Source organism: Syngnathoides biaculeatus, chromosome 16 (genome assembly GCF_019802595.1).
Source record: "Syngnathoides biaculeatus isolate LvHL_M chromosome 16, ASM1980259v1, whole genome shotgun sequence".
In the NCBI taxonomy this organism is placed as follows: Eukaryota; Metazoa; Chordata; class Actinopteri; order Syngnathiformes; family Syngnathidae; genus Syngnathoides; species Syngnathoides biaculeatus.
In genome coordinates this window covers 19,406,882-19,431,490 of record NC_084655.1, presented here as the reverse complement: position 1 = coordinate 19,431,490, position 24,609 = coordinate 19,406,882, and the positions used below count along the sequence as shown (strand labels likewise).

General features: G+C 47.4%; 1 protein-coding gene across 1 annotated transcript; it reads right to left on the bottom strand.

Annotated features, from left to right (window-relative positions):
• Positions 1 to 2: 2 nt before the first annotated feature.
• kank2 (KN motif and ankyrin repeat domains 2) lies at positions 3 to 23,430 on the bottom strand. Its single transcript, XM_061847361.1, has 13 exons — positions 23,314 to 23,430; positions 14,018 to 14,099; positions 7,550 to 7,631; positions 5,934 to 7,286; positions 4,943 to 5,146; positions 4,754 to 4,862; positions 3,808 to 4,254; positions 3,647 to 3,734; positions 3,318 to 3,537; positions 2,869 to 3,011; positions 2,057 to 2,257; positions 1,882 to 1,980; positions 3 to 890 (listed from the first exon to the last, which is right to left on the bottom strand). The coding sequence occupies exons 3-13, from the start codon at positions 7,584 to 7,586 to the stop codon at positions 834 to 836; spliced, it is 2,958 nt and encodes a 985-aa protein (XP_061703345.1). The 5' UTR covers positions 7,587 to 7,631; positions 14,018 to 14,099; positions 23,314 to 23,430; the 3' UTR covers positions 3 to 833.
• Between the last annotated feature and the right edge of the window lie 1,179 nt (positions 23,431 to 24,609).

Below are 24,609 nucleotides of genomic sequence, written 5' to 3'. Positions count from 1 at the left end.
GACAGTGTGGTCCTTGTTTATTCATAATTCTTCCAAAAAGAAGCACAAATGATAGAAGAAAGTCGAAAAATTGTACATAACCCTTTCATAAGAAACAAGTTGAATTAAGATCTGTGCGGTTACATCGAATATGCGTGAGCCTAAAAACCTTACGTGTATTAAAAAAAAAAAAGTCGATGTTTAAACTAACACCTTTACAAAAAGTGAATATGAAAGTTTAGTGGGTTTAAAAACTATTAGAAATGTTGACATCAACAGCCGATGCGCTTGGGGTTTTCGGCGCGATAGCTACCACTTGAAGGGGGCATATATTATTTTCATATAACTTACACAGTTCATTTCATCCTTTGCGGACCCTCGTCAGTCACTTCCTGTTTCGATTCCTTCGCGCGCGATTACAAACGCGGGTTTCATCAAAAAATTGTTCCTCGCGGGCGTTCGACTTACGCGGACGGCGACGCAAAACACGGCAGTACCTTCTTAAACGTATTCGTCCGTTGGCTGGTGCGGAAAAAAGAAAACTCGTCATCCGTCGAGCTCCTGAGGTAAATCAGACGTGGGGAAGGGAAAAATTATCAAAAATACTGAACATTTGGTGTATAAATACGGATAAAACAGTTGCGGCGGTGAGAAAACCCGAGCAAGGACACTTCTGAGCAAACACGAGGTGGGTGGTGGCTCTTGGGATTCCACATGGCTACGAATTGGTAACATGGTGCTCCTCGAAACACTTCAGCGTCACGCCACGACAAAACGGGAACGCGGCTGCGGCGGCTCACGTGACCTTCACTCGATCGGCGTGCGCTCCAATAACTGCGGAAAACGAAGGATTTTCATTTTGTTTCGCCGGCGGGGGGGGGGGAGCCCAGCAGAGGAGATTTGGGGGAAACCTAAAAGATGACAAAGAAAAAACAGGGATGAGAATTTTCCACGGATTTGCAGAATTCTGAGTTTTTTCAGTTGAAATTGTCATTTTTGTGAAATATATATATATATGTATATATACACACACACATACATACATACATACATGTATATATACATACATGTATATGAACACAGGTAATTTGTGTTTATATACATATAACTATATAAACATATACATACGTACGTACATACACATACACACACGTACGTGCACACATACACACGTACATACATACGTACATGCACACATACACACGTACATACACACGTACATGCACACATACACACACACGTACATGCACACGTACATACACACGTACATGCACACATGTACGTATACATACACACATGTACACATACATACACATATATATATATATATATATATATATATATATATATACACACACACACACACATATATATATATATATACACACACACACATATATATATACACACATATATACACACATAGATATATATATACACACACATATATACACACATATATATAATATACACACATATATACACACATATATATATATACACATATATATATACACATATATATATATAACACACATATATATAGATACACACATATATATATAGATATATACACACATATATATATATAATACACACATATATATATATACACACATATATATATATATATACACATATATATATAATATACACACATATATATATAGACACACATATATATATATACACACACATATATATATATACACATATATATATATACACATATATATATATAAACACATATATATATATACACACATATATATATATACACACATATATATATATATACACACATATATATATATACACACATATATATATATATATATAAAATTAAATTCCAGAAAGCCTCTTAATTGTCCATACGTAGAAAATGTCGGGGAGCGTACTCACGGGGGAAGGAGGCTTCGCGAAGTTGAGGTGAGCGTAGAGAAGCACGGCGATGTCGTTCTGGCTGGCCTCCAGCGCGATGGACAGCGCCGTGCTGCCGTCCTGAAACACGTCCGCACGAGACCACGTCAGAGGGGAAAATTCCGCGGCGGGAGCCAAAATCCGAGCGCGCGCTCACGTTATCGGCGAGGGTGGCGTCGCAGCCGGGCGCCGACAGCAGCTGCCGCACGATGTCCACGTGGCCGTGCTCGCAGGCGCACATCAGCGCCGTGGAGCCGTCGTCGTCGCGGACGTTGACCTGCGCCCCGCAGGACAGGAGGGCTCGCACCATGTCCCCTCGGCCGTGGCTGACCGCCAGCATCAGCGCCGTCTGGCCGGCCTACGACGCGCACGCGCATTTAAAATCCACACGCTTGATTTGAATCGCTTTTTCGTTGAGTTTGTTGTTTTCTCTTTGTTTCCAAAAATAAAAAAATGAAAAGATGACTCGGCCAATTATGATATAATGATCACAAAACATGGGTATTCCTTTTTTGTTGTTGTTTTTTTTTTTTAAAAAAAAAACAATAATACTACAGAAGCGGCAGCACGGTGTAGCAGCTGGTAAAGCGTTGGCCTCACAGTTGTGAGGACCCGGGTTCGATCCCATGGGTTTTCTCTGGGTACTCCGGTTTCCTCCCACATTCCAAAAACATGCGACATTAATTGCACACTCTAAATTGCCCATAGGTGTGATTGTGATTGCGGCCGTTTGTCTCGATGTGCCCTGCGATTGGCTGGCAACCGGTTCAGGGTCTACCCTGCCTCCTGCCCGTTGACAGCTGGGATAGGCTCCGGCGCTCCCCGCGACCCTTGTGAGGATAAGCGCCAAAGAAAATGGATGGATGGACTACAGAATGCCAAAGTCAGACACTTAGTTTGAGAGCCGCTCGCTCAAAAGTCAGCCATTAGGACTATGCAGTAACACCGAGATGACACAAGAGGGCGCACCTGGCTGGCTTTTGCATTGACGTCGCCGGTCCGCAGCAGCTGCAGGACCGCTTGCAGGTCGCCGTCCGAGTGGAAGGCGGCCAAAGCGGTCAGCATGATGGCCGTGTAGCCCGCCTTGTTCTGCTTGTCGGCATTACACAGACCTGAGCCCCACCGCCCAGAAAAAAAAAAAATAAAATAATAATTTGGCCCAAACACAAGTGGCATGTTGATTTCAATGAAGAGCCCAACGCATCCATGGAATTTAAGGTGTTGCTAGGCAAAATTTACGGTTCAATTTCAAAATTAAAACTAAATGTCCTCAATCAGTCTCACTGTGCCGTTTCCTTGGCAACCAAGACAGAATGCCCCAAAAGCAGGCCCATCATAATTAAAAACGACATCAAGGTTCAACGTTTTTTTGCCCGCCGCGGCGTCGAGCGGACCCGCATCAAATCCGCGCCACTCACCGGTGTCGAGCAGCAGTTTCACCACGGGGAAGTTGGAATGCGAGACGGTGTAGTGCAGCGCCGTGTTCCCGTTGCCGTCCGCCATGTTGATGACGAACTCCAGCAGCTGAGGCGAGACGGCGGCGAAGGCGTCCACGTAGGCCCGGACCGCCGCCGCGTCCGCCGCCTTGTGGCAGGACACGCGCAGCCACTCCTGCAGCACGCTGGTGTACGCCTCCCTCTGAGTGGACACGCCACGACGACACAGACCAGGAGATATTTGAGAGTGACATTATTTTTTATTATTATTATTGTATTTTTTTAAAGAATTAGACTCCGACCGGGCGTACCGCTCCTTGCTGGCTGAAGGCGTTGGGCTCTCCGAGGGCCTTTTGAAGGTCGTGAAGCGCCGACATCAGGCCGTCGCTGAGTTCTAACCTGGAACGCCAAGCGACGATCTTTTTGTCATCGTGTCACGTCGCCGGTCCAGAAATGTCACGGGTCGGCTTACCTGACTTGTTTAGCGGGGACGCTCGAAGACGCGGGCTCGGATTCCGACCGGCTCGAGGGGGCCGCGGCGTCCGCTCGTTGCCCGGCGACGTCCGGACCGGCTGAGGAGGTAAGGGGCGACTTGGATTCAGTGCTGGTGGCTGATGCCGGGCTGACAGTCTCCTGGCAGGCGGAACCGTTTTCTGGGCGGGGGGGAGCCGGGCCGGCGCCAGATGCCCCGGAGGAACATTCTGGAGCCGCGGTCTCGGTCGCTGGTGACAGTCGAGCTTTGTCCGAGGTTGCGGGCGGCGAGTCGGGGCGCTGAGGTACGGCGTCGCCCTCTGGAGGCCGGGAGGGTTGCTGGTGCTCAGCCGTGGACTCGGGCAGTTTTTCCCGGGCTTCGTGATACTCGCTGGAGTCGCTTTCCTCGTCCGAGCTGCTGCTGTCGTCCGACGACGTCGACTCGTAGCTGCGGGTAAACATCACGTTTTTTATTTTTTAAATATTTTTCCATTTTTACATGAGTCTTGGGAAATATTTTCATGGGTAACGAATCCAACCAATTTCATTTGCCGCTTATCCTCACTAGGATCCCAGGGAGCCTATCCCAGCTCTCAATGGGAAGGAAGCGGGGTTACACCCTGAACTGGTCGCCAGCCAATCACAGGGCACATCGAGACGAACAGCCGCACTCGCAATCACACCGAGGGGCAATTTAGACACACGGAGAACATGCAAACTCCACACAGGCGGGTCGGGGATCGAACCCGGGACCCCTCAGAACTGTGAGGCCAATGCTTTACCAGCTGATCCACCGTGCCGCCTGGATAACTAATAATATTTATAAATAAATAAATAAAGATATCAAACAATGATATCTTGTGCCGTAGTATTTTGACACCCCTGTGGAAAGTAGTTTATCGCTCGCCATTCGTAAGATTTCGGGCCCAGTACGGAATGAGACATACCCGCCATTGACGCCGATGAACTGGAGGTTCTTCTTGGTGGACGGCGATCCGGGTTCTCCCTCCGCTTTCCGCTTCATGATGGACCTCAGAGAGGATTGGGGAGACGAGGCTGCGCAAAAAGGTTCAGATCAGTCCGTTTCGACCCGGGCGGAACGGAGGAGGGAGCGGCCGTCCTCGAATGCGGCTCACCTTCGGCGTGGCCGCCTTGGGCCGACTCCGCGCCGGCTTCCGGGCGGGTCTCGTCCCCTTTGAAGCACGCGGCGGCGATCTGCTTGGCCGCGGCGCCGCCGGCGACGGCGGAGTTGGACACGGGCACCGAGGTGGACAGCTCGCTCTTGAGGACGTCGCGCACCTGCTTGGAGCTGACTGCGATTGGCAAGCCCGCTGGCACTTCTATGGCAGGTGGCGGGGACAAAAGTATTGGGACGCTTAGTTATTACACTTATGCCAAGTGAAAATGAAATAAAATACGACTGATGAAATGTTTGAGATATTAGCCACTGTGGTGAAATTTCAAAATGAACCTAAGATGAACTATAACCTTTACAGGTGACCTAAAATGACCTTCTCTTGTGCACGCAATGAAATGAGGCTACGTTCCAATCTTGTTAGCATTTTCAAAACTTGAACATCCCCCATTAAATATCAATTTGAACGTAAAAAAGAAATGTGTTGATCAATTGCGGTTCAGCTCCTTGTAACAACAACCTGTGCAAAAAGTACTCAAGCACTGAGGCGAGAAGGGCAATTGTGTTAACATGTTATTACACAGTTATTGCGCATTTAACTATCAGGATATCGCTCCTGAAAGCGGAATGTCTATCCATCCATCCATCCATCCATCCATTTTCTTTGCCGTTTATCCTCACAAGGGTTGCGGGAAGAGCTGGAGCCTATCCTTATACCCTGAAATGGTTGTCAGCCAATCGCAGGGCACATGGAGACAAGCAGCCACACTCACAATCACACCTAGGGGCAATTTAGTGTCCAATCAATGTTGCATATTTTTTGGGGGGATGCGGGAGGAAACCGGAGTGCCCGGAGAAAACCCAGGCAGGCACGGTGAGAACATGCAAACACCACACAGACGGGCCAGGATGGAACCCGGGTCCGCAGAACTGTGAGGCCAACGCTTTCACTGTGCCGCTGACAGACTGTCTAATTTTCCTGATTCCAATACCTGCGGAGCTGTCCGCCGCTTCTCTGCGGTGGCCCCCGAAGAGCGGTGAGGGGGAGCTGCAGCTGACCGCTCGGAGCAGAGTGCCCACCTCCACCACGGTGGGCTGTTCCAGCGTGTACACCTGGATGCCGACGGTTCTGCGTTCAGTGCGCGGGGACTGCCGCGCGAAGCTGACCACCGTCTGCAGGTTGCCGTCCTGCAGCTCTTGCCAGCCCACGGTGGTGGCCATCACGGGGCGCTCGGCCCGAGGACCCTCGTCCTTCTGGGCGGACGTCGCCTGCAGCTGCGCGGCGTGGAGCTCCGCCATCATTTTTTTCAGCTGGGCCTCGAGATGAACCACTTGGTTCTTCAGAGCCTCGGCCTCCGGCAGCAGCCCCAGATCGACCTCCCGTACGCCCACCCCAACCTGCCGGCTGCTCTTCTGGCCCTCCGGTCCAACTCCGATCGTGCGCAGCTCCCGTTTGGCATCCGGTCTGGCGCCGGCCACGATCACCGTCTCCTCGATCTCGCATCCCGAGTCTTGTTTGGAGCCTTCGGGCGTGGCGGGAGACATGGGCCCCGACGTCTTGTCGGCGCCCTTCGCTCCGGCGCCGGCCTCCTCTTCCGGGATGTCGATGTAGAGCTCCCCCCGGCTCCGACCTCGGTTGAAGCCCAGAAACTTCTGGCTTTTCAGCTGGACGCTAAGCTGTCGCTTCTCCTCCTGCAGCACGGAGATCTTCACCTGGAGCACCGGGATGGTCTTGACCTGCTCCTCCAGGTCTCGGATCTTCCTGAGGGCGGCGGCCATCTGCTCCCGGACGTGCTGCAAATGGGCCGGGGTCGGCGTCACCGGGGTGGACAGGCCGGAGCTCATGGGCGTGAAGGATCCTCCGCCTCCGTGGGCCCGGTTGAAGCTGTGCGCGCTGCTGATGGAGGTGTTGGACCCGACCACGCTGCTGTGCATACTGCCCAGGTTGGAGAACCTCCTTCCTTCTTTCTCCTCCTCCAGCTTTCGGCGCGCATCCAGCAAGGTCTTCTCCACGCGGGCGGTGCTGAAGTTGGGCCGGTGCGCGGTGTGGTAGCCCGGAGCGCAGTAGGAGAAGCTGGACTGCCGACTGTCCACGCTGGCGTTGGAGCACAGAGACTCCGTGGAGGTCCACCAGGAGCCGGCGTAGCCGTAGCCGCCGCGGGGCAGCGAGCCGTAGCGCGGCCGGCGCTGGACGGGCACCTTCTTGATGGTGTTTCCCTTCTCGATGTCGTTGACGTACTTGAGGAAGTCCAGGTCCAGACGGTAGCCGTAGGGGGTCTCCACCGAGTAGGGCGCCTCCTGCTCCTTGCCGTGCAGGGGGGGGCCAGCTGGCGAGCTGAGCTTCCCTGCGGCGGAAGGAAAAACAACTTTCAACAAACGGAAATCTCCGTTTAATCTTGAGCTCAGACTTTGGAAAAACGGGATCAACTCCGGGCCGGCGCGTTATTTGTGTACGCAGGCCGGATAACGAGGCCGAATGCCACTTGAGCTCCTCCTTTTCAATAACATTACTCAAATTGCAAATTGTTATTTTTTTTTTTTTTTTCACATCACATCGCAGAAACCCCTTCGAGAGTCGCGAGCGGGATTGAGATCCAGTCCGATGTACCTGGAAAGCCCGGGTCCATGTGCAGCACTTGAGCCATTTTAGGCAGGAGGCCGCGATCAGATCGTCACCCGCTTACGCTCACCTGGAAGGAGATAAAAACAATTGACTTCAACACAGTCAAAAAAAATAAAAAGGAAATAATGCACTTGCTCAAACAAGATTAAAAGCGACAATATGGCCATCTCCCTTGCATCATTGCCATTGCCATGGCAACGGTGGATTACCTCATATATCAGTATTACACAGACCATTAGTAGGCCTTGAAACTATTCCAAGCGCTGACCTAAAGTCGAATATTTGCTCCTTCTTATCCTCAACAGTCTGTTCCACATGTGTCAAACTCAAGGCCCGGGGGCCAGATCCGGCCCACCACAAGATTTTATGTGGCCCCTGAAGGCAAATCATCCGTCAACTTCTGTCATTTCTTGTGAAAATCTGGACCAAAATTTCAAATTGTCATATATCATAAATGATAACGTTGGGTTATTATACACATTTTGTGTTGTCAAATATAAACAATGATTTGAAAAACCCATTACCCTCGATTTCTGACTCCAAAACTAGTTAATAAATTTCACATGTAATATGATGAGATGATTAAAGATTTTGATGTTTCGCGGTCACGGCGGCCCTCTGAGAGGAACTTTAACTACTTTCATCATTTCATCGCGTTTCTCTTGGGTGCACTACTTCAAGCACACGTGATGACGTCGGCATTATTCCATCCTCTGATCGATGAGTCAGCGCGAGCCAAGATAAACACGCAAAACGCGTGTGTAGCGATCTGTACACACAAACACATGTGATCGCTTTAATCCTCCAGTCACTATGATGTATGATTTCTATACTTGCTTACTCAAAAGGTGGCTCCGGTCCCCCGACCCCCCTCTTAAGACACATGTGGCAAATGCAAGGCCCCCGCCACTGATGACACCACCAAGGCAGCACGGAGAATAGCGGTAAGCACTTTGCCTCGCAATTAAGAGGCTCAGGGTTTGAACCTCAGCTCAGAACTCCTTGAGTGGAGTTTGCGTGTTCTCCCCAACCAAAGTCAGGAGTCACACTTCACAACTGTAGTGAAAGCAATGTTCCCTACAGCTGCTTTCACAAGACAAAAACATATGAGTCTCCATCCATCCATCCATCCATCCATCCATTTCCTTTGCCGCTTACCCTCACAAGGGTCGCGGAGAGTACTGGAGCCTATCCCAGCTGTCAACAGGGCAGGAGGCGAGGTAGACCCTGAAGTGGTTGCCAGCCAATCCCAGGGCACATAGAGACAAACAGCCGCACTCACAATCACACCTAGGGACAATTTTAAAATGTCCAATTAATGTTGCACGTTTTTTTGGGGGGGATGTGGGAGGAAACCGGAGTGCCCACTCGGAGAAAGCCCACACAGGCACGGGGAGAACACGCAAACTCCACACAGGCGGCTCCGGGATTGAACCCGGGATCTCAGAACTGCAAGGCCAACGCTTTCCCAGATGATCCACTGTGCCGCCCAATAAAAAGTTGGAGTGATGTGCGGCGCTCTGCACACACACACAAGCCGTCACGTTCACTTTTTCAGCACATCATTGTTATCGTGCGACTTCGGTCTGCTCGTTGAACCCGCTCCCCCCATTCTCCTGCCGCTCCCTCCCCCCCAAACCCCCCCGGCTAATTTTATCCGTCCATTTTTCTGAGCGGGTCGCAGTCGCTTGCGCGTGTTTATTTCTCTTCTTACTCTGCGCAGAAGAGGAGTTACGGGGGGAAAAGTTTCCTGGCAGCCAATTCCAGGAGACTTGCAGCCTTATTAGGAATCGTCTGCGCACGCGAACTCTGCCTCGCAAAATCAGAGTTCGCGCACACATTTCACGCGCGCACGCGCTTTTTCCTCTTTTCTTTCTTTTCCACTGCTTTCAAACGTCAGCTGATGATCAGGAGTTCTCAGCTGGCCTCCCTGCGCTCTGTGGTAATCGCGCAGGACCGTTATGCATTTCGCTCAAACACACGACCGCTTGTTCCCCCCATGGAAACCCGCAAGCTCATCTCCGTGCGTCCGCTTGGAAAACATTAACTTCCTCAGTCAAAGGGGATGTAATATTTAACCCGGATCCATACGTGGGTTGGGTTGTTGGGAGAATAGTACGGCTAACAAAAAGTAACTACCGTAATTTCCGGAGTATAAGCCCCGCGTCTTATACAACGGTGCGGCTAATCCATGCATTTTATTCTAACGGCCACCAGGAGCGCTCGAGCAAAAAAAGTACGAGTGAGACAGGTGGAATATACGTGTCGAGGAAGTTTAATGTAACTTCACGCTTTGTGCAAGAATAAAATGAGCATGAACAGACCCTCGTTATGGAAAATGCAAGAAGAAATGCACATGACGCAGCTTTCAAGTTAAAAGCTATCGTGCTGGTCGATAAAGAAGAAAACAGAGCTGCTGCACGTAAACTCGGCATCAATGACTCGACGGTGAGACGCTGGAAACAGCACCGGGAAGAATTGCAGCGATGTAAAAAGACGAAAAAAAAGCTTTCAGGGGTAATAAAAGCAGGTGGCCTGAACCGTGTTGCTGCCACGTCTCAGTGACTTTTACCGGTATGTTTTTTTTTACCCAGCCCTGTTAGTGCAGTGTCACCACCGTATTGCTGCTGCGTTACTGCCGCGTCACAAGCACTGTTTGGAAAGGAAAGCTAAGTTATATTATCAACACTTTGAAAACTCTCCCTGTGTACCGTCTTTCTTTGTAAATACCTAATGTTGCAATGCGGGCACATGCGGCTTATGTATGTACCAAATTTTTTTACGTTTAAAAATGTACCGGGTGAGGCTTATAATCAGGTGTGGCTTATAGTCCAGAAATTACGGTGAATGAAGCAAAGTATTGTTCATAATATACTCATTACACGCTCAGTAATGCAAACAACAATGCGTTTGTGGCAATACTGTACATTATCCTGCATTGCCAAAACTGAAACTAAGATCAAAGCCAAGATTTTGAACAAAGACCAAAATCTTTAGTAGACACCTAACTAACCCATTCATGGGCAGGGTGGCACTTTTTGCCTTATTGAGATGAAAGTCTCCTCACAGGCCACAATCAAGGAAATAACACTTCTTTTTCATTTATGGTTATGTTATATATGATAACTAATTTATAATATCGTCCCAAAAATGGCACGCTGCCCGTGAGAGGGTACTTGGGTTTTCCTTAGTAGATGGTCCCAAAAAAAACGAATCAGATTCAGATTAAAACACTTCAATATTTTGATATACTGAAGGATATAATGCGTGAAAATTATGATGTCCCACAAATGGGACGCTGCCCACGAATGGGTTAAGACCAAGACTTTGAATGTCAACAAATTCAAGACGGAGACGGACTGATCTGTTTTCCAGGCAACTGGTGGTCTATGTAAAAGTTATTTACTGTTTGATTCTCTTTAGTCAGAAATAATCTTTTGAAAGACAACTGAGAGTGAACAACAATTGAGGTTCGATTGCGTAAGCAGCTAGAAAAGTTCAGTGGAAAGGTGATCTATTAAAAGTATGAGCATCATTTGCATCTGTTCTTTTGGCATTTGTTCTCTTGATGGAGGTCGTCAATCTATTCAAGTCGGGTCATACTTTAGAATTCCTGCTCATATAAAACACGGCTCATAACCACAATGCCAGCGACAAGTAATATGTAACGCGGTACACCCCTTTTTGCTATATTTAGCACAGAGTGTGTGTGACATTGTCAGCTCACATGATTTTCAGGCCGTTTTCTCGTTTGTGACTGCGCCGATCGCTCGCTGGCTGGTGAAAAAGTAGGACGCTTGGAAACGCTGACGAAATGCACTTGGTATGCTTGAAGTCCCTGATTCAGTTTAATGTCTCGCTGCGATTCCTCTTATCTGTGTCCTTCGTCACCCCCTCATACCAACGCTGCCACACACACACATGTATAGTACAAGCGCGGCCGGCCATTTTGACATTGAGGCGCGGCGTCACGGTTGCAACGTCTGAAGCTGTAAAAATGAGGGGACGGTTCCGGCATTGAATTTGATAGGTTTGATAAGTCGGCCAAGCGTATTGGAGCACTAAAGCAGCGATTTGGATGACTTTTCACAACCAGGATTTATGGAGACGGGAAAATGTGCGATGGGAAATACATGAGGATGAAATAGTGATGTGGAATAATCACCGTCGGAATGAAAGCGGGACAGTTTTTGGCTCTGTTCATCTGCAGCGTGGAATTAAACTGGCACACTTATGTTTCATGTTATACGCAGCAGGATAGTCTGTCTGTGTGTGTGTGTGTGTGTGTGTGTGTGTGTGTGTGTGTGTGTGGATGGGGGGGGTCAAAGTTGGCAGGGGGGGACAGTTGATGAGATATAATTAGAGCGCACAACGACGCAACCAAACATCCTCAACCCGACCGACTGCTGGCCGTGGCTCGATTCGACTTGGAGACACAAAAACTTTTCATCTCGTTTTCCCACATCAGCGCCTGAAAAAGAGAGAAAAAAAAAAAAAAGTAACCCGCCCACGGCAACAAACCTCCCTCCCGCATCTGTCTCGCTGGCGGTAACACACTCCCCCGTGTGCACGGCGCGCACTGAGAGTTCCATTGAGATGACATGCTAACAGAGACGGTCTGTTCTCTCTGAATTCAGTCAGCCTTTATCCCCCCCCCCCAAAAAAAAAAAAAAATTGAGTCCTTTACAGCTCAATAAAAACCTTTGTTTGCATGTTTTCTATTCAAACTCGGAATTCTACAGATCCGCCTTGTTTGAAAATTATGCATTACGCCGACTGCCATAAACTGGTGCAAATTTTAATGATCTTTTATCCGTATGAATTGAATGGAAAATCCGTGTAAGACGGTGGACGTGGTTTTCTTTTTTTCTTTTTTTTTAATTGGCAAAGGTGAGTCAGTTTGCACTACACGGTACTGCCACCTGTGGGACAAGAGTGGAACATTACCACCTGCAACATACGAGGCGCTCGCGAAAGTGGGGAAAATAACCCATAATTGGGGCGAATATGAGTATTTTTCTCCCCTTCTGATCAAAGTGAGCAACGGGATTATCCTGACTGATTATCATGTGGTGTGGGGAGTGTTAAGAGTGAAGACGTGAAACAAACGATAGCCAATTAGGAAGTGGCCTGATATGTATGATGTGTATTGGTTAGCAAAGTGTTTTTAGCACATTTTTTGGGGTGCGCATGGAGCTTGAGTTGCCGGGAAAGTCCTCTGACTTAACCTCTTTTCAATGTTTTTGGGTCCAAGCGGGGCGGAACAGTTGGCGGAAGGTGTCTGGTGTTTTATGTGACAGAAGAATCTCCGCCAGGATGAAGGGGAAAATTGATAAAACAATGGTGAGGCCGACCATGATGTACAGATTAGAGATGGTGGCTCTGAAGAAACAACAGGAAGAGGAACTGGAGGTGGCAGAAATGAAGATGTTGAGGTTCTCGCTTGGCGTGAGCAGGTTGGGTAGGATTAGAAATGAGTTCATTAGAGGGACAGCTAAAGTTGGACGTTTTGGAGACAGGGTTCAAGAGAGCCGACGTAGATGGTTTGGACATGAGTATATTGGTAGAAGGGTGCTGAGGATGGAGCTGCCAGGCAAAAGAGGGAGAGGAAGACCAAAGAAAAAGTGATGGAAAAAGATGATACGCTGTGGCGACCCCTAATCGAGACAACCCGAAAGGAAAAGAAGAAGAAGACTAGTGTAACAAAAGACTTTACTATGGAGTGAGCAGAGGCCCGTGATGAAATAAACTGTGCTCTGGCTTTCAACTTCCGCTCACGTCGACGCCACGTGAACAGAACTGCGTCGTAAACCGAGGGCCCGCGGTGGAAAAAGTAATTGTTGTTTTTTTCTGCAACATCCCCCAAGAAAATGTGGTCCACTCCCAGTCTTCAAATGACTTTTTCCCACAACAGGCTCCAAGAGGACAAAAGTACAGCTCCACCCCTTCCAGTACATCTGCGTGCCATCTTAATGGAGGTGAACTCCTCCCCGGCCCGCCTTCAAGATTAAAAGCCTCGCGTGGTGGTGGCGATGATGATGATGCAGGACAGCGTTGCGATAAACGCGCATCTGCGCAATGTCCTGCGAGCTTTCCACGAGCTCGGCCGCATTGCGCGTTGGACCCCCCGCGGCGCAACGACAGCAGCACTCCCTCACGGCGGTATCTGCAATATGTGACTCCCGGTACGTGTACGGATTGCTTTTCAAAAGGCTGCGACCACCCCGAAGCGTCGTTTCAAATTCCCGGGGTTGCGACTCCTCCGAGTGTATCAAACTCACCGCCTTGCGCTCACACTGAGTCACCTCGTTGCTGTTGCCATTATAAAGGATTAGATCACGTTATTGCTAAGTCAGAAATACTACGTTCAGTGAGGGTTCTTTTTTTTCCACCCAGTTTCCCAAGCTCGGGAATGGTTTTCGAATTAAGGAGACAATATTTTCCATTTCATACCAGCAACGACGGGGGCGCGCTCGTCGCTGGTCTCGTCCGACTGCCTCCCTTCTTTGGCCTTTTGTATTTTTTAGACCAGCACCTGTGAGGAAAAACAAGCAAGAAAGTTTAGGCCGCGGCCGGAAAAAACATCACCGGTCGAAAAAATGCAAAACTCAGGAAGGACAATAAGTAGGATTGTGGCAAGTGGTCATCGTCGACATCATTCGCAACGCCGTTTAACTTGTTGACTCCGAGATAAAAACAGATTTGTGTCGGGGTGGAAGAGGCCGGCCCCCGCGACACGCTAAACACCGCTTGCAACCCCAGCAAAAACATTCCAGTCGTTCTGCAAGACACCGCGGATAAGAACAATAAAAACCCGATCACAGTCCGACCTGCTCGTCGCGCAGCCAGTAAGGTTGCGGACAACCGAGCATCTCGTCGGGGCGGGGAGCCCCCCCACTGCGGTGTGATTGCGAAATGTTTTCTTTGAACAGCTGCACGAGTCACTTTCAGACGCCGGGCTGAGACCGTGAGCCACAAAACCACAGTTCAAACAAGCGGTGCGGTTCAGTTTACCACCGAAATGTTCGGGACGATAAATCTGACCTTGTGTTCCCCACCGTGGGGTGTGGCAGCTAAATAGTGTGACATCACAGCAACGGTGTAAACGACGATGAAGTCAAGAAATCGGCATATACTGCACTGCTCATAACACATTTTTCCTTCCCACATTTTCCATTTTTACTACTACTCACGAGTAACGGGAGTGCCGAATTTGACTTGTGGCTTCGTATCGGAATGGGAAAGGTGCGCTTTCAATCGCTTCCCCGAACAAAACGGTAAGAAAACAAAACGAGTAATAAGCACGTTCATACAAGATCTGCCAATCGCCACAACTTAATCCGAGTCGATAAACGCACAGACTCGCCGATCGATTGGCTGATTAACAACTAATCAATTCCATAGTCATTCGTTGACACCCATGCCACTAATCGCCAGGCCACGCCCCACCTTTTAAAGCCATACACACTCAAAATCAAAGCTGCTACAGTAGCTCATCTATGAGGAGAACCGGAGGGAGGCGACCTCGAGTGGAGAAAAATCACATCTGAAGCTCACATGCGCATTATCATGCTCAATCATGAAAACTCCATCCATCTAGTTTCCAAGCCGACAAGGGCCGTGGGAATGCTGCAGCCTACAATCGTCTGAGTAATGTAATAATCGGTAGAATACACGATTCTAAGTTTTTAATCCCTGCAAGTAATTCACCTGTAAACTTGATACATCTTTACTCGATATAACCTATCAGAGCTTTTCATTTGTCCAAAGCTTAGGTGGGGAAGAGTTATCGTTTTTTTCGGTTTTATTGGCACAACAGTATGGACTTTAACCCCCCTCCCACCAAAAAAAAAAATATATAAAACAAACACAAATCACAATATATTGCAAATTATCCTAAGGACCCCCAAAGTACGATTTACAGTTCCCTGGGGATCCCCCAGACCCCAGTTTGAGAACCCCTTCACTGAACCACCTACATATTAATCAAAGGATAATACAGGGAGTCCTTAGGTTAAGACTGTCTCGACCGAAGACGTTTCGACTCTACAACACCCGTCCCCTGTCCGCCATTTTGTCTGGCTAATGCTGATCCGTGTTTGCGCGCCGGGGGCACAGTCACATATTTCACCCTCCTTTTTAGACATTCTGGCCCCAAAGAAGAAAGCTGTGCCTTTTAGCGATGGTTCTGCAGCCAAGAGAAAATCCATTACCACGGAAACGAAGCTCAAGATCATAAAAAGATTGGAGAACGGAGAGACACCAACACCACCAAGGCTTCAGTCGGTCGACCGTGGTGACAATTATTAAAGACAAAACCCGTATTTTAGCGCACGTGAAGGGTTCAGTTCCTATGTCGGATACAATGATCACAAAACAAGGTTCTTTGATACTTGTCAAGATGGAGAGAGTTGAGGACCAGGTTTCTCGTTCTTCTTCTCCATCCTACTCTCAGCAGTAATGCTAAGCACATCATCTCTTTTATTTCAATGTATTTGTTTTTTTTTTTTATACAAAGTATTTGGTGTAAATTCTAACTTTAAGGGTGGAATCTGACTTAAGTCGAAATTCCAGTTAAGCCGCTACTGTAGGAACGGATCTCAGTCGTAGACCGAGGACTCCCCGTAATGGATTTATTGCTGATGCTTGTCAAAAGAAGATGAGCTTTCTATGAGAAATGCCATTTATGTATTTCGAAGTTTCTTTTAGGATCGTTGGCCAAAAGTTTACTGTATTGCAAAAGAACCCGGGAGACTCACAAAATTCATAAGCAACTGAATGACGCCCGGTGAGAATTATCATGCTGCGTTTTACCCAAGCGATAACTTCTGACAGTGGAAGCACACATGAAAGTAAGCTTTTACTTTACAGTTTACAGTTTGTTGTTATCAGCGCTTTACATTCTTTCGCTGTGTCGGCCGTGCGTGCATGTGGTGGACAAGTGGCGTGACCGAGCCTGCTGATTGTCAAACGTCCACCGAGGCCTGCTACCATTACATTTTTTCCCCCCCTCCCCGTCTTTTCAAGCTAGTTTTTGAGCGACCTTTTCGAAAGATCCCAACAAGCCTCGTCGTTGTCGTTGCCGCCACCGCCGTCGAGCTCATCGCGTCACGTCGGAGGCGCTGCGAGGGCGGAGTGGCCTGGGTAGCGGCAAACCTTTTCGGGGCTGCGCATCACAAAGAGTCATTCATGTAGGCCCCCCGGTTCCACAGCTGGTTCTCATATAAAAGGAGGAGGGGCGTCTCCGGGGAAGACAGGCAACATGTGCGGGAGTGTCGGGCGAGAGACTTCGCCTCAAAACAAACAAGTCGCCGCCGAAGTGTTGTTTGGGACCCGCATGATGACACTCAAGCGGTTTTGGTGTCTTTGATTTCTCAGAAGCGCACGACTGAACACTTTGAATCCCAATTTCTACAAAGTCAAGGCGAAGAAAACGTGGAAAGGAAGCAAAAGTTGTGGCGCTTTTAAAGTACAACGCGCCGTTTGTGCAGAGGGCAAAGGCTCACGGACACCGTCGAAAGTCTTCCCGCTCCCGCGGATCCACAAACACAGCTGTGGTCTTTAAGCCGACGTAGTCAGGTAAAGACTTTGATGACGCGAGGGGGCCCAGATTTAGCTCCTTCGAATTTGTCAGGAACAACATTTGCCATGACATTTCCAAGCTAATTGACGCTAATGCAGGAAAGGGAGATTCCCCCCCCCACCCCCCCAGGACCTGGTAACAACCCGGTCCACTTCCTCCCAACCCAGGAAAACAGAACTTAAAAGAAAAGGGGGAGGAAAAGAAGTGAAGGGATGACGCGGAAGAAAAGTGAGAAGTTTTTTTAAATAGAAACTTTTGCCCGTCGGTGAGATACGCTGCGAACGCAGGATCGGGTAGCGCTCGCATCAGGGAGATCGCAAGAACAACAAAAAAAAGTCAATATGTAATTTAAAATGTCTTCGTCCCGAGGATAACCATGATTTGTGCATTCCACGTCTAAAAATATGCGGAGAAAAGAGCGCACTCGCGAGGAGGAGAGGCAGGCAGCACTTTTGTCTTTCCTGAACGAAGCTCATTTATGGTCAAGACTTTGATTCCTCGGGGGCCACGAACAATCTTAATCGAGACGCACTGACCGATTACACAACAGCGGGGACGTGTCTATTCGCTGAGACGTGTGTCTGCCTCGCTCCACCATGTGGAAAACAGATGGCTGCTTTCAGTTCACGATATAATACATTAGCAAAATATATACTGTATAACGACCAGACTATTAACATCAGGAGATCTTAGTGTTCTGGAATCCGATGACCGCGTGACGTACACGGCAACACGGCGAAGTCGCGGCGGGCCGACGGGACGTCGCCACCGGGACTCGGCCCTTTTGGAAAATTCCCTGCTCCTCGCATTAAAAAGCACGGCGGGACAGAGGAGCTAGCACGAGGACGGCGACGTGCCGAGCGGCCTGGCGCTCGGCCTCGAAGGGAGGGGCCGGGCGGCTCGCGTTACCCCCGGAGCAGAGTAAACGCCCGGCGGCCCGGCAATTGGGTCATCCCGACAGGAAACTCGCTGAGGGAGAGGCACCGGAAAGAAAGAACCCAAAAAAGAAAAAAAATAGGAGGAGGCGGGGGAGTCGGGAGCAAATGCCTTAACGGAGGTGGGGAAAATAGAGCAGAGGGGCCGACGGCGGGGGTCGTCAGGGGAGGAAGGCCACGTCCAGACGGAAGGAAGATGCTTGTTCAAAGCGGCTCCGGGGTTCAAAACTTTGGTCTGGTCTAAATTGGACTCCACAGAACAGGAAGTCATTTTGGTACACAGATCTTGTCGGTTCCTTCCCGCATTTAATTAACTTGTGACAAAGTGAAAATTCTGATGAAGACCAATTCGGATTTTTTCTTTCAGGCCGATCACACTACCAAAAGATAGAGTCCGGAAGGCATCCGCACAAAATATGACGTCACGTGATGACGTGTTTATGGAAGTAGACAAGATCCCCTGTGTAGTTCTCAGTCCAGCAGCATTTGTGGCAATTTCAACAATTTTCTCGTCACTATTCGACGAGACGTCGGCTTTCGCCGCACACGTCAAGAGTTCTGGTCGTAAATGTTCCAACACGTTCAGTATTTAAGATCGTTGACCCCGACCTGTTTCAAACCCTAAAATCGGTACAAATCCACTCTTAACACGCATCAGACCTATGGATAATCCTATCCTAGCTATCTTAGAAGGCATAAGATTGTCTGGAGTTTGACGTGCTTCAAGGGGCAGAATCAAGACAAAAAAAAAAGGTCTGACCAGCTTGATGTGTGGCACGATTTTGATATGATAAGAGCCAGACGATTTGCCGTAAGTGCTACGTAAAAAATTCCAAATCACGTCCGTGTTCATGAAACTACAAAGGCATTACCCCGAAATTATTTTAAGTGGCGTACGGTAGAAAACAAGGGCATGCCCTGTCTACTAGGTAAATATTACTATTAATAAAATATTTAGATATTTGATCAAATATATATATTGAATATATTATTTTATATATATATTACTAAAAATATTTATATATTTGATAAAACTAAAAATCCTACAAAATATTACCAAAAATATTCAAATTTGATCAAATATATTATATAGAATATTTAATATTATTTTATTAATAAAAATATTTATATATTTGATATATATAACTAATATCTATTACTAAAAATACTTGGGTATTTGATATCTAAAAATATTTATATTATTTGATCAAATATATATAATTAATATATTTACTAGACTAAATTATTTGTAAAAAAAAAAAAAAAAAAAATCGTGTACCAAACTAAGGGTCAGAAATTGAGATACAAATCAAATCTTAACTTTGAGAAACTTGCCCCTTCCACACAGCCTGTGCCAATCATCATGGTGGAAAGTTTCACACACGGCAGTCAATTCACGCTACGTGTTGTGTCACGTCCAACATATGTCACACCGCGAAGGTGTGACGACGTCATCGCATGAATAAACTGCCCGATTGTGTGAAAGCGTAAACACACTTGTGGAAATAAAATCTGCCTTCGCTTGCTTCTGCATGAAATGAAAGATGGTTAAATACAGGTTGGCTGCCACGAGGCTGTTTTGAAGGATCGTCATACAACAAAACAAAACACAGTTGTGACAAGACTCCCGCATCGCTGGATTCCACGTGAAAAGCAAAGCCCGATAAACATCGGCTGTTTTGCAGCATCTCGGTTCAAAAAGGGGAAAAATCACACATGTTTGAGTTTCAGGTCACCAGGTCGATTATTCTATTGAGGAAGCTCAAATGAGATTATTGGCCTTTCCCCTTCAACCAGATTAGACCGTACGCGCACTCAAACTTGGTTTACTAGACATTAACAACTCCTTCTGCAATTGTAAACAGTATCGAGCTGTGTTTTTGCCCAGCCCCGTTGTATTTGTTTAAAGTCCTGCCACGTGTGCACACATTTTTTTTTTTTTATAAGCGCATCTCAACAGGACAGGACGGTCGGATTGGCAACGGCTCCCAAACGAAAACAGCAAGTGCGCTGGCCAAAAGCGGCGAGGCGAGGCGAGGCGAATGCCTGAGCACGGTCTCTATTAGCAACGGTGTTTCTGTTGCTAGCCTGGGAGCGGTCCTTGGAAGGCATCGCGCTCGCAGTCTTCTGGCTGCTCCACTTGGGCGTGTTTTTGGAAGCATCTTTTTTGGAATTTGGAATTTTAAATCTGTTATTCACTTCTTCTGAGATTGATTGAAAGAAACGCATTTTTCTTTGAGTGTACATCTGTTCTTTCATCAGATATGCACTGTCACGCTGTTATTGTAGAATACATATTCCACTGTAGAACCTGTCAGGTGTGCAAAACACCCTTTCATCCATTTTCTATCGTGCACAGGTGTCAAACTCAAGGCCGGGGGGGCCAGATCCGGCCCACCACACGATTTAATGTGGCCCGCCGGGGCAAATCGTGTGGATCAACTTCCGTGATTTTTGTTCAAATCTGTACCAAAATCTTAAATTGTTATATCATCAATGATGATGAGAGATTGCGAACATTTATGCGTGACCAAACGTCAACAATAGTTGGAAAACCCATTACCCTCGATTTCTGATTCCAAAACTAGTTCCTAAATTTCATGTGTCAATTGAATATTGGGTCAATTCAAGCTTTTGATGTTTTCCGTAACTACAATGTGGCCTGCGCTAAAAATGAGTTTGACACTCCTGCTATAGTCCAAAGGGTGGGGACCGGGTAAATAGCGGCAATTTGCAGATGACGCTCTGAAAAAAAACTTTTTTTTTTTTTTTAAGTGTCCAAAAACATTTAATTACATCAAGCAGGGTCAGCTGTATAATGTTTTTGGAAACAAATCTATGAATTAAGTTTGAATGAAATCCTCCACCCCCATCTTGTGTAAATTTTAGATGCATACAAGAAAATAATTGTTTCAGTACAAAAAGAAGTTAAAAAGTAAAAACAGCACAATGCTGTCTTAACTTTGACAAATCATAACACTGCGTTTGGAACAAATAAAAACATTATTTGATTTTTAAGGCTCAGAGTTGCATTCAAATTCGAAATGACCGTTCCCCTTTGAAGGTTCTACTCCACAGGTGTCAAACCCAAGGCCCAGGGGCCAGCTCCGGCCCATCACATGATTTTACGCGACCCGCAAAGCTAAATCTAGAATGCCAATTTCAATTATTCTTGTAAAAAAAATTGTACAAAAATTTCAAATTGTCATGCACCATGAATGATAAACTTGAGATATTCCAAGCATTTTTTTGTTACCAAACACGAATAGTGGAAAAACGCATTACCTTTGACACCCCTGTTCTACTCTATCCTGATGAGACACGATAGATGTCAAATGTATATTTATATATACATATATAGAAAAAATGCATCTTTTTATGAGGAAACATTCCACATCTGAGTGATATAAGAACAGAGGCGTCATTATGCAGTCGCACACTCGTCAGTAGCGAGCGGACAACGTCACGCAGGTTCCGCAGCGTGTGGCCCGGTGTGCAAATGGGGTTTGTATTCCCGCATTCCATCGTGGCCCCCGGCGAGGGTCCAAAGGCTGTAACGAGACGCGTCGCATTCCAGCGACAAGATTCCGCGGGGTCCCCACGAGTCCAAAACAATGCGGAAACAATTCCCGTTTGTTAGCCATTGCGCTAAGTCGCGTTACCACTGTTGCAAAAATGGTTCCGTGGAGCGGTTGTGGAGCATTTGGTCGGGTCCGCTCGGCTCACTGAGCGTGACACAAACAGACGGAGCCGCAGACCACTCAGAGGGACGGAGCCCGTCCAGAGGGCCGCGCAGCTGCTCCGACGCTGGCACTCAACCCGTTGCACGCCGGCGCCAACGGCGTCGTACTGTGCCGAGGCGTCGCAGCCAGGACCGTCACTGCACCCCCGCAACGTGCCACGGACGGCGCAACTCTCGTCAGAACAACACGTGATGACATCAGTTCACTGAAGAAGCCAGACTACAAGGGGGATTATTATTAAAGAGCTCATCACACATACACCAAAAAAAATATCTTAAAAAATGACGATCATCATTGTCACTATGCATTTTAAATCCCGACTGAAGGTCACATAACTGAGCGCATGTTGCCATGTCCCTGGGTAAGACTCTTAACCCACATCGCCAATGGTTGGATGTGGTTAAGTTGTTTGAGGGGCCGAAGGCGCAGAGTGGCAGCCACGCTTCCGTCAGACCGCCTCAGGGCAGTTGTGGCTACACATGCAGCTTCCCACCAATAGGACGTGACGGTGGCGTGAATAAATTTAATCCAACGTGAAACTGTAAAGCCACCTCGAGTCTTTTGAAAAGCGCTTTTAGAAGTGCGACGCATTGTTATCGTTACGTATTGCGGGGTCAGAAGGGAAACTTGTGAGGGGAAAAGCGATTCCAAACAGAATCCAGATACACGGTCGCCCTCTATCCATGTTTTGAAGACCCCCGCCACGCCTCTTTTCCCTCAGGCCACCGCTGGACAGCTTCGGCTTGACCAGACGAGCTCATTTTTAAGGCTGGGGGGGGGGAGCGGAACCACATCTGGAAGTAATGAGGAACGGCAGAAAGCGCGGACGCACCCTCTCCCATGAGTAGCTACAAGGACATTCCCATTTTAAACAAACAAAAAAAACGCAATTATGACTGTTTAAAAAAATTGGTGAAACTTAAAGCATATTTGGCTGCATGACTGGCCGGGGCGGGATGTGTGTCACATTTCATGATGTAATCCTGACATGTATTCGATACACAAAATTTGTACTGTATTAGCAGCCACTACGGACCCACTTAATAGGAGCCCTTTAGAACAATACACAATATGATTGATGGAGTGGACACACAGATTTTACTCACGTCTGAACGCAATTAAACGACTCCTATGTTACCATAGAAACACGTTCCATAGAGGAACATTTTTATTTTGGTTTGAAATTATTATTTAAACGCACATTATTGTAAACCTCGCTAGCTTGAGGAGAGCACGGGAACTCATTCATCACAAGGCAGAAAGACGGAAATAAAATAATGCCTTTATCGGCCGAATAAACTCATTCAGAAGCTTTAAAATCATTAATTTTTAGAAAAACATAACAAATGGGCAAAACGGAGGGTAGGGTGGGGGGGAAAGTCAAATTAAGCTAGCGATTCGCGCGGAGCACGCGCCAATCGTATAAAGGCACACATTTCAATAATGTTCTTTCATTTTCTCCGCTCTAAAAGAAGTTGTAGCTCTTACCTGTCCCCCGTTTTGTTTTGTTTTTAATTTGTAAATCCTTGCAGCCGCCTCGGCCCCGGGTGCGCTCACACTGACACAAGACAAAAACACCGCAGCCAGGATGCTCCTCCGACCGCCTCCCCCCCCAGCTCCTCTTAAAGGGCCAGCAGCACACGTTTAGCCAACGCGCCCCCGCCTGACGGCACCTCCTGCAAGCGAGTTGCATTGCACTTCTCCCAAAGAGCTTCACATACTTCAAATGCAGAATCATAACGTTTTACAGTCAATACGTATCATGATTCCCTCCATTATCCAAGCCGCTTATCCTCACATCAGTCAAATCAAAAACGAAATATCTTATCAATTAATCAATATGACCATGAAAAACCGAGCGATACTTCTTGGGTACTGAATAATGTGAAGGGCTCCTAGTTGAGGCTGTTTCATGTTCAACTACATTTCAATTCCAGTTGTTTCAGGCTACGGCTGCAAATGACGATTATTTTCAGAATAAAGTGACACCCCCTCCCTCCCCCAATAAACTAATTGATCCCGTCTGATCATTGTTTTCCAAAGTAATAGCAGATGTTTGCAAAGGAAGTCAGTAGACTGCGCTAACAGGACAGGATAAGGTAACCAGACCGACCAAGTTGTGGAAACGTTTAACCAATGCACTATCCAGCCATCCATTTTCTTTGCCGCTTATCCTCACGAGGGTCGTAGGGATTGCTGGAGGCTATCCCAGGAGGTGGGGTACATCCTGAACTAGTTGTCAGCCAATCGCAGGGAACATAGAGACCAACAGGCGGGGCCGGGATCAAACCCTCAACCTCAGAACTGTGAGGCCAACACTTTACCAACTGAGTCACCGTGCCACCTGGTCTGTAACATCCATCAGTCAATAGGGAAAAAAATTTAATAATCATTGTTTTCCAAAGTAAAAGCAGACGTTTGCAAAGGAAGTCCGTAGAACGAGCTAACAGGACAGGAAAAGGTAACCAGAATGACCAAATTGTGGAAACGTTTAACCAATGCGCTAATGTTCCCAAAAAAAAAAAAAAAAAAAAAAGTTTTTTAACCTACTCCTAAAAATGAACAAGGATCCAGAGCAAGGACAGAACTGAACTTACGGGACAAAGACCACTTGTCTTCCTCGGGTAGCGCACGGACAAATCACTGCCTCGGTACAGTTAAACTTTTAAAGAGGTTTGCAAATAATAATTAAAAAAAACATTTGTCAAATTAATCCATAAAAAAGGGCAATCTTGACGCCCCACGTCGCACCTTAGTTTAAAAAACAAAACAAAACGCAGAGCC